This window comes from Sesamum indicum, linkage group LG6, assembly GCF_026168435.1.
Source record: "Sesamum indicum cultivar Baizhima isolate 11 linkage group LG6, ASM2616843v1, whole genome shotgun sequence".
Taxonomy (NCBI): Eukaryota; Viridiplantae; Streptophyta; class Magnoliopsida; order Lamiales; family Pedaliaceae; genus Sesamum; species Sesamum indicum.
This window is the reverse complement of record NC_142662.1, coordinates 5,198,898-5,213,841: the sequence shown is the minus strand read 5'-3', so window position 1 is coordinate 5,213,841 and position 14,944 is coordinate 5,198,898. Positions and strand designations below refer to the sequence as shown.

General features: G+C 34.0%; 2 protein-coding genes across 5 annotated transcripts; both read right to left on the bottom strand.

Annotated features, from left to right (window-relative positions):
* Positions 1-6,674: 6,674 nt before the first annotated feature.
* On the bottom strand, positions 6,675-11,217 carry LOC105164994 (las1-like family protein). 2 transcript variants are annotated; one of them, XR_848064.3, is made up of 10 exons: positions 10,971-11,217; positions 10,774-10,865; positions 10,513-10,584; positions 10,299-10,405; positions 10,093-10,148; positions 9,136-9,310; positions 8,779-8,865; positions 8,330-8,620; positions 6,995-8,056; positions 6,675-6,919 (listed from the first exon to the last, which is right to left on the bottom strand). XR_848064.3 is itself a non-coding variant. In XM_011083866.3 (9 exons), exons 1-9 carry the CDS (start codon positions 11,130-11,132, stop codon positions 7,218-7,220), a joined length of 1,881 nt encoding a protein of 626 aa, XP_011082168.1. In that variant the 5' UTR covers positions 11,133-11,217; the 3' UTR covers positions 6,675-7,217. The 2 variants fall into 2 exon arrangements, 1 of the variants encoding a protein (XP_011082168.1); XM_011083866.3 differs by having other exon boundaries at positions 6,675-8,056.
* Positions 11,218-12,137: 920 nt separating this feature from the next.
* On the bottom strand, positions 12,138-14,791 carry LOC105164996 (coiled-coil protein). 3 transcript variants are annotated; one of them, XM_020694892.2, is made up of 4 exons: positions 14,655-14,791; positions 13,430-13,724; positions 13,096-13,275; positions 12,138-12,887 (listed from the first exon to the last, which is right to left on the bottom strand). In XM_020694892.2, the coding sequence occupies exons 2-4, from the start codon at positions 13,706-13,708 to the stop codon at positions 12,276-12,278; spliced, it is 1,071 nt and encodes a 356-aa protein (XP_020550551.1). In that variant the 5' UTR covers positions 13,709-13,724; positions 14,655-14,791; the 3' UTR covers positions 12,138-12,275. The 3 variants fall into 3 exon arrangements, with proteins under 3 accessions (XP_020550551.1, XP_011082171.1, XP_011082172.1); XM_011083869.3 differs by lacking the exon at positions 14,655-14,791 and adding an exon at positions 14,294-14,609; XM_011083870.3 differs by lacking the exon at positions 14,655-14,791 and adding an exon at positions 14,313-14,608.
* Between the last annotated feature and the right edge of the window lie 153 nt (positions 14,792-14,944).

Here is a 14,944-nt window from a genome sequence, read left to right as displayed (position 1 = left end):
CGATTATATATTATAAATTATAATTATTAAGAAATCAGCGTATGATAATTACTAGTACCAATACACAGTAATTATTGTTAATTATAACTCGTTTAACATGAAATTTAAGCTAATTATCAAATCAGAAAAGACTGAATTTTTTTTGTACTTCTTCTAATTAAGAAAATATGATTTGAATTTTAGCTACAAAATGAGATTGTATTTTATACTTAATTTTAATTTATATTTTATTTTGCAACTTTGATACAATGTTGTGCTTAATTTCGGAGGTGTTTGCTAAAATTTATATGAAGTACTCTTCCAATTATAATTTAAATTAATTGGAAGTACAGTTTTTATTTATGCTTCTCCTAAGTTTAAATAAGTTAAAAGTTGTAAGCTGGCGAGAAGAATTGAAACTTAGGCATAATGTTTGGATTCGTTTTCTAAGTGTTTTGTTGTGTTTTATGGGGATAGAGAGAGAAAAACAAAGATAAATAAGTGTGTGTTAGAGATAGTATGTATGTTTGGATTTGTTTTTTAAGATAATTTAAAATAAGTATTGTATGTTTAATGTTGTGTTTTGGGAGACAAAAATTACTATCATTGTCAATTCATAGTCAAATCATGTCTTTTTTATATATATTTATGTATATGTATGTGTATATATATACGTATGTATTTATGTTAAAATAGTTTAAAACACCTAAATAAGGTGTTTTTGAATGATGGCAAACATTGGGTATGTTTTGACTTGTCTCGGAGATAATTTAAAAATAAAAACAAACATAGCGAGGATATTTTTGTAAACAAATTGAATTTTTTTAATTAATTTTTTGCTCTAATCATTTTTTTTATATATTTAAAAAATTCACTACCCTAATATCGGATAAAATCTATCGACCCACCACGGTAGTTAGATAATTTCATAAATAAGCCGCAAATGCATTCACTTTTTTATCAAACACTTCCATGTTAAATTTTTTTGGGATAACTGCACTTTTCCTGAAGTTTGGTATAATTACACGTAAATCTCATGTGGTTTGAAAAATTATATATAACATCCCTAAGATTTGTTTTCGTTTAACAAATAAGGTTTACTGAATTTGCTGATATTAACAAAAAAAAAAAAACTGAAAGAACTATATTTACCCCCAATTGATTTACTACTAATTTATTACAGGTAAAAAATAGATCTTTTTATGATCAAATTAACCTCATACGTCTTTACGCGTTAATGCATGTGAGAGGTACATCATCACCGTTATAAGGGTAGTTTAGTCAAAAAATTGTTTGACCCATAATAAGTCAATCGAGAGTAAATATCGATTTTCATTTAGTTATTTTTTTTTTTTTGGTTAATATAAGAAAATTCAGTAAATTTTAACTAACGACATGATTTTTATGTTAGACGGAAGCAAACATCAAGGATATTAAGTATAATTTCTCAAACCACATAGAGTTTACGTATAATTAATTATCCTTAGTTTTTTCCTACTTGTAATTGTTACTTTGCAACACTCTCAAGTTTTACATTTTAACCACTTATTTGGTGGAACTCAGAATCTATTTTTTCCAACTTATTCAATTTTTTTTTGTTATAAATTAAATGCTTATACAAAATTGCAAAGCCGGCTATAAACAACTTGGAGGAATAAAATCCTAAGACACCAGCATGCTGCAGATTGGCCAAAAAGTCTACAATTGGGAAAGGTTGGGCCACACCTTCGGAATTCATTCATCAATTAAAATGCTCAGACCAAGGCACATCGCCCAACACAAGTTTTAATTTTTTTTTAATCTAAAATTAATATTATATTTTATCTTACATTTTATATTTATAAAATATTTATTAAAATATATAAATAATATAAATTTTATACACTTAATATCTACATAAAATTAACAAAAAACACAATATTAATTTATAATTAGAAATATATATACATATATATGTATTTATATCAATTTGGAAGATCATTACATTGATTACGAGTATTTATTACGAGTATTTATAGTTCGATAAATTGATCGACATCAAACTGAAATAAAAATTTTTGTATGTTTCCAAACCAAATTTAAAAGTTCGATTCAAACATCAACTCTTAAATTTTTTTTTTTTAAAAAAAAAATCAGTATTCAATTCAGTTTTGATATTTAGTATCATTTTCAATTTACTAAACTGGTTCTAATTATAGGACTAAACAATCGATAGCAGACAAAGACAGTTGCATCTTTTTGACTTTTGATGGCTTGTGTAATATCTCATACTGAAATCATAAACAAAAGAAGAAAACCTAATCCCATTGCAGTCTTAGAATAATAGGATGCTATTTTCTTCCTACAAACAGTTTTATAGTTTCATATGTCAAAAGTCATAAAGCTATCAAGTCAGAAATTTTTTGAAAAAATTCTACTTTTCATCCCATACAAATAGAGAATATAATATTTTTTATTTCTTAATTTACAAATTTAGCACTTTTGGCTCCATTAAATAAAATATTGTATTTTTTAGTTTTATAGGATAAAATTGTGGCACATATGGTCTCATAATTTTTTATCTTATGGGACCACACGTGTTAAATCTATAAATTATGAGACAAAAAATACAGCACCCTGCATCGTATGGGACCAAAAGTGCATTTTGCCCGAAAGTCTTACTTCACGATAGTTACACCCAAATTTGAACTTAATTCCGCTAAAAATTACAAATAAATATATTTGAAAATGTCAAATTACTCAAACTCGAGTCATGCCCGATTAACCAAAGTTCGATTTGATTAATATTTTTTGAAAGTAAAAGCGGTGAATTATTATTAATTGATTATTACTCAAATCAAGTTTGACCGACAGTAATTTAAAACAAACTCGAACAGTAATGTATTCAATTGAATTCGAGTTGCTTACTGCCGGGTTATTTAAATCCGAATCTAAACTTAGAAGAGAAGTGTGGTAAAATAAATAGGCCCACCTCATATATTTATTTGGATATTAATAACCCCCAACGACTCCCATACAACAATAGCTCATTGCTTCTCTCCTATATATAAATAATTTTATTAAAAAACAGTCATGTAAGAATAAAGCAAACACACTAACAAATGGAGTGTAAGAAAGAAAGAGAAAAAAACAAGAAGACAAATGTCTGCATTAGCTGAAGATTCTCAAAAAAATAAAAGGTGATGTTGTAAGTCAAAATGTCCAGCTTCAGCCCCTTTTACAATAAAATTGATGTTCTGACCTTTCTCAAGAAACACGCTTTTTCGTTTGAAAACCCCAGAAATATATTGGAACATGATTCACCAACTAAGTTTGAGAAGGGAAAAAAATTGTGGATTTTTTACTTGATTTATTTGTTTGTTTTATTATTTTCTTCTAAAAAGTTGATATTTTGAACTATTTCACTTCTTAATTTGTAGCGTCTTGATATTTTTGATAAGTCAGTATATGGATTGATCCATCGAAACATAACACAGTTTCTAGTTTTTATATGAGGGTTAACTGCGACAAATTCTACTGAAATTTGACATAATTACGAATACATCCCCGTTGTTTGATAAATTATAAATACCTCCTTGATACTTGATGAAATTATGTAATAATTGAATAGAGATATGGAATTATCAACTTTGCCCTTGTTGTATTTTTCTTAGATAAAAAAATTATAAAAAATATTGAACAGGGTGGATGACAAAATTTAAAAAATTATAATTTAAAAAAAATAAAAATAAAAATAAATAAAATTATAATTCATAATTTATAAATGATATTTTGGTCGGTGTATTATAAAAAATAAATGAACACATAATGGAGACTAACGTCCAACTTTTGAATGTCAATTTTAAGTTATACTTTTTTTTGGAAAAATAATATATATGTGAGCCGATATATTTATATATATATATATGTTTGCGTGTGTGTGTGTGTCAAGTTTAGAACCACAAAACGGAATAGGCCCAAAAAATTATTAAGCGTGTTTGGGTATCCCCCACCAATAATCGCGTTCTCATCCCAACGTTTTCAGATGTGGTCCAAAGAGTGTTGGATGTGGGCATGTGGCGTTCAATAATATTGCTGCTCCAAAATTACCAACAGTTAGCAAACTTCAATGATGACATTGCGGATACGAAAACTGTAATAAGACGTCGTGTTTCCCAAATCACACGTTTTCGGACCACTCCTCAATGAAATCTCAATTCTTGGCTGCCCTATTGGTCCAGGAAACGAGACATGATCCCCATGAGGAGGGACAACCTATTATACCCACATAAACATGTATTATGGATAATTGTCAAATTTAATTTTATTTTTTATTATAAAAAAAGTTTTAGCCGTTTAATTATAAATTCACAAAATAATCAAACAGGACAAAAGCAATAGTTGATTTGAGTCGTACTTGATCCAACTTGTTGACCACACTACAATCGTAATTGTCAAACACTTGAAAGGCTGATATTATGACACGTGGACCCATACATGCATAGATATTCGGTCCCATAAATAGCTTGGAACCATATTGGGGCAATGGTGCATCATTTATTGAGAGTATGTTCTACTGCTTTTCTCTCGATCTTGCACCCAACTAACTTAATCATCGTAAGATTTAATTTAAAACCTCTTAGTAAACCTAACATACGTTTGTTTTATCAAATCCCAGCAGTCGAGCACCTATTCGAATATGCATGAATGGGTTGTAATAAAAAGTAGGCATCAAAGTTGGGGCCAAATGGCAGGAGGAATGGTCCATTACAATTTATGGGACATAGATAGCAGAAGTGTACAATATTAATTTGATGCAGAAAAATTGAGAGTGGACATAAATTAGAATAGACATGACATATGTGATGGAGGAGAAATAAATCGTATCATAAATAGAAAGATTGTCCCGACAAAAAAAAGAAGATAATGCCTCAAAAGAAAAAATTGAACTCAAACTTGCCAAAGCCATTGTAATCCACCAAATTACGAGAACGTTCTTAGTAAAGAAATCCCGGCCATGTAAAATAGGTATATGAAGGACGATTCAATATTTTGCCTTTATCTACCCTAAATAAGCATAAACTAAGAGTAATATAAATACCTCACCTTATTTTAGAGGGGGGGGGGTATTTTTCTATAAGAATTTTAGAGTGAAGTGTGTTGAAATTGGACCCAATAATAAAAATCTAATCGATCTTGCTTTTTATCTGTATTAATATGAATATTTAATTTTAAAATATGAATTACTTGACAACGTGTGAGAAAATCTCATGTTAGGCACATAAGGTCCAATCCATTACAATTTCAGGTCCTATGCTTATCTATTTTCCTCACTGCAATCAATAAGGCGAAACCATTTTTTCCACTTCAATTTTTGTCAGAATTCAGACATTGCTTTCCAACCGTCATAATCTTCTTTTTTTTTCTAAAATTCTACATAATATAATATTTCATTGCTGTTTAAAAAATTATAAGTATTTTTTAAAATAAAAATTAATTAATAACTCTTATATAGTGACTAAGGCATATTTGTCAAAAAATATTTTAGAAAATTCTAAAAGGCGTATAAAATTATAACTTATAATTCAAAAGAATATTTTGGTCATTTTTTTTCAAAAATTGGATAACAACTTAACGGAAGTTAATAGAATGGGCTCATTACTAGAAAGACATTAAAATCAATAATTATATATAATGTTTTAAATAATAAAAAAATATTTATAATTATGTCAATTTCAGCAAATATAACTATAAATTTACCCAGAAAAACCATACAAGAAGCAGAAGAGGTGGGAGTACCACTTTGAAAAGTGGGCCAAACTTGGCCCAAATTTATGCAATTAAGTTCAGGTCAATGCCCATGACGATATGAGAGATTGGTGACGAAGTACCAGCCCACTCAAAGTCAGGCCAGGGCACAAATAAGCTGAAATCCGGCCCAGAAGAATGTATTATTGTACTTGCTGAGGAAGGAGGTCAATTAATTTGTACTGAAATGACTTGGATGAGCAATTGCAGTACACCCCCAATGATTTCTGCAACAGAAAAGTACTCGTGCACTTGTACTAATCAATTCAGACATAACTTATACACACACACACACACACATATATATATATATATATATAGTACAGTAGTAGGAGACATTATAGATGTAATAAGATGTTTAGAGAAAGAAATGAGAGGGGAAGAAGCAGGAGTGATGACTGGTGGTGATGTCCAACTGGGGCAACATGAGAACATATGAGGGCAGCAACTTGAACATTGTGTCCTAACATGTTCTCAGGTCGCCCCTGCTGGATTTCCTCCACTGCTGGTGCTTGCATGCTCATCTATACATGAGAAAATTCTTATTCAGATTAGGTTTGGCCGAACAAATTACAATCGATCACTTTTTTTGAACTGTACACCAATCATATAACAAGTAATTATACGTATCGCATAATTGATTCTGATCTTACCAAACAGGTCTGAGTTTGAATTTTCTCTCTATATTTCAGTTGACTTGGCTTGTTTTGGGGATTGTTGCAGTGTTTATCTCTCTCACACAATAGAGATACTGATTGTGGGAGAGAGAAGTTGATTTTCCTTTTAGCAAGAGAGATCATAGTATTGACTTAAAACAATCATACCTTCTACATTGTGTCATTTCTGAATCTTCATTGCATGTAACCTGTGTTACAAACAAAATAGAGGATGCAGGAATAGGCAAAAAGTGAGAAAGATGAATCTTTATGTAATCAGCTTAAAGATTGGTTTTACACCAAGAAACATGTACTAATTGAACAATATCCACTCTCATTCGCTCTCTCCCTCTCCCTCTCTCTTGGTTTAGAAGCCAAAAGGTCACAGAAGTCGGTAGCCAAAATACATACATAAGAAGAAATTTTATCCAATAAGTGTGACTAATACAACTGCTGGCAGTGTTTGTCTGATTAGTTTCTTTCTCCACTGCATTCACCTGCAGTTGCGTAAGACAAAATTCATGGCCGCCCTACAAGTGAACCATTAGTTGATCAAGGTACAACGAACTTACAGCTGATAAAAGGGCAAGTATCGTTCCGTCTCCAACTCTTTCACACCCCAGGTATGACGAATGGTTTTAAACCAACTTCTGAACTGATAATGTCCCTCCTTCCCTTAAGACTCACAATCTGCTTTACTTTCAATTCTCATAGATCTATAGTGTCGCTCTCATCTTCTTTTCAACAATATTGACTAAGTTTGCATTATAAGTTTAAGTATACTAGTTGAAATTGTTAAACTAGTAATCTTACAGCTGATGTAAGGGCGAGCAACTCTTCCTCTCCAACTTCCTTCCACACCCCATCAATCATCAGATGACCTTTAACACCTTGTGAGCTGATATCACCCTGATAATGTGGCACATGATCTTCTTCAGTTTCCTTCATTTTCTTAACAGATGTGTTAGCCTTTTCCTCAATGTCAGTCTCAGCGTCTCTTTTGCCACATCGATTCAGTTGGCGATTTTCTTTGCTATCTGATAATGTTGCTGCTTCTGTGCACTCATTAACGCGGTCAAGAACTGGAAGTCGACCAGAAAAGCCAACTGTATGAGGTAGCATGCCAATGGGGCATGGATTCCATGATTTTGCCACAGCCCATTTGCTCTTAGTTTCCATCGCAGATTGTTTTGGTTTTATATGTTTGCTCTGCATCCGGAATTGTCTGATTAACTCAAACTTCTCTTCAGCCTGCCGAATGGAGTATTCTTCTCCGGAAAGAATGGTCTCATTAGAAGAGTAGACAGAGTTTGCTTCTGAAGTTGACAGATCCAGTAAAGCAAGCTTCTTTAGCTTATGGAGTAGAGACCTATCTCCAGTCTGCTGCGCAAGAGTAAGGGCTGCACCCATTAGCTTCCTGTTGCCAGGAGGGGACACCAAAAGGCATCTGCGCAGAAATCCTAGTACAGTTGCCTTCTGCAGATGCTTCTCTGTCTTAGAATCTTTGCTTTCTGCCGATTCTTTTTGTCGAACAGGATAGAGTGTCTTCAGATTTCCGGTAAGCCACTCAAACAAATATGACAGTGATTCAAATCGGTGAGTGTTGGTGGAATTCTCAGGAGATTGATGGCCATCTGGGGAAGATTTGAAAGGATTAATTCTATGATGGATGTCTGAAGTAACTATAACAACCTTCAACAAAGATTTTCAACGTAGTAGATTGAATATATTACTTAGGTAATGAATTAACAGTACTTTCAAAATTGTAAGGTGGACCTGATCATCAAATTAAGCATCATATGAACTGTAATTTGGCTTTGTAAAATATGGACATTCATTCTCAGAATCAGAAGCTACTGTATCACCGCAAAGGATAAATCTTTAAATTGAAATCAAATAATTGTTACCTATTCCATAATTGGCCTCATGATTCTCCATCTTTTCAAGAACTGCCTGAGTGAGTGTTAAAAGAAATTCTGGTTCTTTTCTTGACAATTTCAAGACGACAGATTTCCAATCATCAAATGCAGTTTGCTTATTTTCATTGACAATTTGCGAATCCTCCAGGTGCTCTGCTAAGTTGGATGAGCCTAATGAACTCAACAAGTATTCTAAGAGAACATTGACTACTTCTGGAGAAAGAGAAGAATACAACCGTAGGATGTTTTTCAATGATTTGGCAAGCTGCTTCTTAGAACCTGAAACATACAGGCATTGCAAGCATTAGGGAAAAAACAGATCTTGGAGCAGGGTAAAATTCAGTATGAATATAGGAGCTGTATTTCTAATGGATTACCAAGTTGCTAAATATCTAACATGGCAATCTTCACTTAAAATATTCAATCTGAAAATTAACCTGCAAGGTTAGTAGAATGTGATGTCTTCCCAGCCATAAGAAATAGAAGCTTGCTACGTCCATATAGGTGTTCCGTTTGTCTAACACCTGCCGATGGGAGCAAAGAAAATGAAATGAACACCTCATAAATTGTCACTTTATACATTCAGAGGATAATTGGATACTGTTAGCAACCTAGACATGGTTTGATGTTAATATGGAGAAAAAGTTACTGCACAGATGCAAGCTGTAATAACCAACAACAGGGCTGCCCCACTGGTACAGGGCGCAATGAAGATGCTTCATGGATCCAAAGTTGATATCTACCGATGGCAAAAGTATTGGAATTCAACAAAACAAAGCACAAACCAGACTCACGTTTTCCCTTGACATGTGAAGAACTAGATTTTGCCATTTGTTTTGTTTTCAGACAAAGTGCGACTTCCCGTAGTCTGCGCTTGATTTCTTTCCTGAGCTTAGCAGCTTGGTTGCTTTGAGTAGGAATTGCCTCTTCTTGGGGTTTCCAGTAATATGATACCAACCAATCAAGTGCCTGTATAATTAGAAAAGATTCAAGGCAACTGAATGAGATTGTACAGTTCTTTTGTAAAGATATAATAATGGATGCATAAAACTTAATAAACAGCGCAACAGAGGCCAATGTAATCTCTTCTTCAACAAACAAGTTTACATTGACGTCCAATAAACTCTCTCTCCCTTTTCCTTTTATTTTTTCTTTTAATCTTTTCTAAATCAAGTAGAATAGAAGAAATATGTGGATAGCTGATTGAGCAAATTCTCTTCCTGATTTCTTTGTCACCATTCCATAATGATATTTTACTGGCCTCCATATTAAATGGGTTGAGCTTTCTCAGAAAATTAAGTAGATTATGTTTGTGCAACATGTATGAAATAAGAAAGGACTAACTACTAAGAGCATTATTCTTTAATAACAAGATAGAATGATTTTTATAAAGCCATTTCTCCAACAAGTGTGTTTCTACCACAGTTCAAAATTTTGAGGTATTACTTAATGCAGGCATATTTGATTGAAGAAATTGAATAAAGAATTCATTTACGAAGATCTCCCACATTGCTTCTAGTTACTAACATAGCAACACAAATCTTTTGATCTCAGATAAAGGATTTCCAAAAATAAAAGCAACATAAGCATTTATTAACCCAGAGAAGCTTATTATTGCACAATAAACACATGGGTTTTTAGTATTAAAACAGGAATAGCATACCACATTCTACAGAAAGCTCAAAGTGCAAGAAAGCAACTTCAGGATATAATATGACACAACCAACAAGAACATCTAAACTGAAAATTACCTTTTTTGATGCAAGACGAACCAGTTGAAGAGAAGGAAGATCACGGTGAGAACCCTCTACAGATGTTCAAACACCAAGTACAAGTTAAACGTTACAAGAACACAAAATATTATACGAACATGTAAGAAGCAATTTCATCGATAAAAAACATTAAAGAGAAATAACCAATAGTCCAGTTCAGAGCAGAACAAACATAAGGTAGTCACCATGACGAATATCAATGAGCATTCTTGGAATGCCAATGGCATCAGCTGCTTCGCCTATTGAAATTTCATTTTTCTTCCGGGTCTTCTCAACCACACCATTTACAAGCCTTCAGAGAGCAAAAAGGAGAATTAGAACAAAGGAGTGACATTCAACTGGATACACAAACACCCAGTAGACTAACCAATCAGAAAAAAGTTAGAAACGAACTGCTACCTCATAATCGCCATGCAGTAGAGCATGGCCAGCATTTCCTCAGACTGTGAAGCACTTTCATTCAAGTCATTTCTACAATCAAAACAAGAATATTAAAAGTAAGCACATATACAATCAAAAGTGCAGGCATTTTCATTACATATATCCTAGTTATGTCCCTAACACCCCCCGACACACACATACATTGCAATGAATTGGTTAATGTTCTGTACAGAATCACAACATTACACAATGAAAATGCTTTTCCGGTACAAGAATAACCTAAAGAAAGGATCTTGCTGCTGAGTTTCTACAATGGAAGCAGTAACTTCAATCGCCATAGCGGTGCATCCTCTGCTCCTCCACGTGGATATCTACAAACGTACCATCGGAGGAAAGAGCTAAAAACTTTGCAAGATAGACACAAAGGCAGTAGAACAACAAGAAAGGATTTTTTCCATATCTGATCAAATTCTTACCCTTTGGAGCGCAGAAGCAACGGAATCAGGAGAGGAAGAGAAAAGGGACTCCCTCACAAACTTCCATTCATCCCAGCTCATCCATGGCACCAGCTTGAAGCTGTGGGACTTGTCTTCTACGACGTCGTCAGGCACGGGTTCCATAAACCCTAGCCACTCCATCTCCCACACTCCTTTTTCCTTTTCCCTTCTCCGTCTCCAGATTCAAGAATCAGAGTGAAAGAAAGTTGGGTTTTAGGGCTCAAAGAGCAAAGTTGAGAGAGGTTTTAGAGAAGACCGGTTTGGGCGGAAAGAACAGAAAGAATTACTTGAACCGGCCGGTTCAGTGTTAGGAGCAAGAATAAATTTATTCTTGGGTCCCTTGGTTTTGAAATTTTGCAAATTAACCACATTCCGATAACCTTTCAATCTATAATAACTATATAGTTGTATCAATAATTGACAAAATAATTCTTAAAATTTATATGTTACAATTTCATAATGCGCATTTAATGTGAATAGAATTATAAATAAATAAAATTGAGTACAACCATCTTACTTTTAAACTAGATTTGTCTCTTTCTAGCATTTTATATTCATGATTTTTTGGGTAAATAACTTCTCGTTGTTTAAAAAATTATAAATACTCCATGAATTTGACGTTCGTCTAACAACGATCCTTAGGTTTTTATCAAAATTTTTAGATAAACTGACCAAAATGCCCTTTTGAATTATAAGTTATAATTATATATTTTATAATTTTTTAAATATTTTTATGAACTAATATTTCCTATAAGTTATTTATTTTACTCACTCTCATTTTTTCTATATTTTTTAATATGTTTTTTTTATAATTTTAAAAAAATTCAGTAAGGGTAAATTAGTAATGTCCACTACACCGTCCATGGCTACATAATTAATTTCTATTTGAAGGGGATATTTGTAATTTTTCAAATAACGACATGGTGTTCATAATTATACTAAATCTCGTAAGGAGTAATTGTAATTTACCTTGATTTTTTTGTAGAAAAATTTCTAGTTGGATTAATTTGTTGAAACTCAAACATATAAGTAGTGTACAATTTTCTTCTGAAAACAATAATTATAATAAAAATTATGATATAATTAATTGAACTGAATCAAACCTGATCTCAGTAAAAATATGGTATACTGTACAGAAGTAGTGAATTTGAGAGGTGTGAGACCACTAAAATTGAAGGTAAATAGCCAAGAACAACATGATCCACATTATGTACAATACATGTCCCAAAAAGAGTATACTAACCCTACATCTGCAGAAATCAAACCTTGCAAAAACCAAAAATATCACATAGAACTAGAGCTAAACAACCATCCCTTGAATGTTCGCTCGAGCATACTCGAAACGAAGGGAGCCAGCAAACGAGCAACTCTTGGCAACGTTGGATACGCTAACGTACCAAGTATAAACCAGTTGAAGCTCAAGAGAGCAACGGCATCAGATGCAGGTTTGTGTTTGATGGTTGAGAAGAACCGGACCACGCTTATCAACGACATGCTGACAACGGTAAAGAGAGCCACCACGAGAGGAATGCATGGATCTTCAGCTTCCCACACGATAATCCCCACTATGAGTGACAACACTGCACTGAAAAGGCTTCGAGACAAAGCAACCTCCCTCTGTTTGGACAGAATATCATGTTTTACTAAATTGTTTGAGTTTATAAAATCAGTGTTAGGTCGACTAGGGCGATGAGGTTCTGATCCTGGTTTTAAGAGATCATGCGTTGCATCCTCTGTCCCTTTGTCATGATGGCCAGATCTACATAACGATGTCCTAAAATGATCGCTGTTTTTAATGCTAGAGCCGTTTCCCGTGTCTGCTTGGCCTCTTTTTTCCCAGAATGCTTTTCCCTGGATCTCCTTTAACCTTCGGATTTCATCCTTCAAATCCTGAACCTGTAGGAATGAATGAAATTACTGGCAGCAAAAGTGATAGGAGAAGCAAATTGTAGCGGATATAACAATAAGAAAAGACTATAAACTGCCTGAAATGTTTCAGTTTCCTATAGAGTAAGAACATGAATCTCTTAACATTGCAAGAGTTTTAGACAGTCAAATTAAGCAACATGGACTGTTATGAAAATGTGCAGGTTGATAGTTTTACCTCCTCAAGTAACAGCTCAATTTTAACAATGGCCTCATCGTGTTCACCTTCAAGTTCCTTCAGCATCACCTCCATCATTTTACATTCTCGGATGGCTATTTGGAGTCGTTCCTTCAGTTCCTTCCTATCCCAGAAGGCATTTTCCAGTTCGGTTTTCATTCTACGGATTTGCATCTCCAGCTGCATATGGGCTGTTCCCACGTTAATAATTCCTAATACTCTGTAGCTATACAAACAAAGGTACGTGCTTGATACATATCGATCGAAAGGCCTAAATCCTAGAATTTCACAGAAACAGCGTGTGTTGAAACATGACAAAGTTGAAGTAAATTACCATTCTTTCTCGATACAATGCAGCAAAAGCTCGTACGGGGAGGGATAACAAAGCCATTGCCAAGATGGTTAGTCTCCAGAATATAACCAAATGAAGATAGACAACAGTTCTCAGCATTTCTATCCAGGTCTGGACCACAAAACAAATGCTTTGCACACCGATTTGAAAGGATAGCCTAACTAGCGAGAAAGGCCTCACCATCAGTCCCACTACCAAAGACAACAATTCAAGCAACAGGGCCATCAGATCATCTACACCGGTGAGCTGATACCAGAGCATTTTCCGCCAAAACCATCTGTGATTGCATAAGTCAAATGCTGCTATGCATAGCAGAAAGACAATGTGAAGAAATACAGGACTTTGGACAACAGAAATGTCAAAAGTTGCACAATTTACGGTGCGGCGAGCTAATCCAATCAAAGCAGATGTAGTTAACAGTCATCAAAGACCAAATAGTTACAAAGAGAACCAATGATGTGTAGTTGATAAAGTACTTTTGAAGCTCTACTCATCCAAAGATTCACTCTACTTGGCAAATTCTATGGTCTAACTTCCTTCTTTCCTCACTTACATAAGTGGAAAGAAAATGTTTTCTTACTCAGAAAGAGAAAGTTTTATAAAATCATGTAAATGAGTCTTTGATTCAGAGGAGTGTAAAATAAAAACCCGCAATCCATCTATTACTATATGTGAAGGAGAACTGAAAAGATAGGCTAATTCATCTTCAAGAAGGAATGAAACTGAAAGTAATGTCCTCAGAAAGGATCATCCTAATCAATCTGCTCCTTTAATCCATTCACTTTCTACCCTTAATTTCTCATTCATGCATTAGCAAGAATTCTTTAGATAGAATAAACAACTGACCCCGGCATTCACCACTCACCCTTTCTCATCCACACCAGTTCATCACAAATACAGAAAGCAGACACATATAAATGTGTGTGTGAGTGTGTAAATGTAGAGAAAGAGAGTTGAGAGAGAGAGAGAGAGAGAGAGAGAGGAGAGAGAGGATTTGATAGTGTGAAAGAAAAGGGTCCTGACAAGAATAGTGTTTATGGGCTGGTGAAGTTCTGAAGCTTAATAGTGAGTGGAGAAGAAGGAAAGAAAGAGGAGAGAAAGTGGTGACACGTCGGGTTGCAAGAATAGCGACACGTTGATGGAAACATACGAAAGTAATGTGGAAAATAAAAAAGTATGAAAATCAGATGAGGATCAACCAACCAACCCTGTAACTCTGTGTTGATATGATCCTTTCTTTCTCTGCAGATTAACACAACCTACGACTGCGAGAAAGTTGCCGCCGACTAATTATTGACCCACCACCTTCCTCCCAACACAGTCAACAACCCACTGTTACGTTACGCACTCTCTCTCAATATCCCCCCCTCTTCCTCCATTTCCCAATGCCATCACATCATCCACTTGTTGCTACCTCCTCCTTTCCCGCTTACTCATCTCCATTGTTTTCTGCGTCTGCTAAATGCCAATTCCCACATCTCTCTCTCTCTCTCTCCA

Coding starts and splice junctions, on each gene's coding strand:
- LOC105164996 (XM_011083869.3), bottom strand. Junction 13,276..13,429: donor CATTGTATCGAGAAAGAATG/GTAATTTACTTC, acceptor GCCCATATGCAG/CTGGAGATGCAAATCCGTAG. Junction 12,888..13,095: donor TTGAGCTGTTACTTGAGGAG/GTAAAACTATCA, acceptor TCATTCCTACAG/GTTCAGGATTTGAAGGATGA.
- LOC105164994 (XM_011083866.3), bottom strand. CDS start 11,132: ATGGAGTGGCTAGGGTTTATGGAACCCGTGCCTGACGACGTCGTAGAA. Junction 10,585..10,773: donor CAGCAAGATCCTTTCTTTAG/GTTATTCTTGTA, acceptor TTTTGATTGTAG/AAATGACTTGAATGAAAGTG. Junction 10,406..10,512: donor TACTGCATGGCGATTATGAG/GTAGCAGTTCGT, acceptor TGCTCTCTGAAG/GCTTGTAAATGGTGTGGTTG.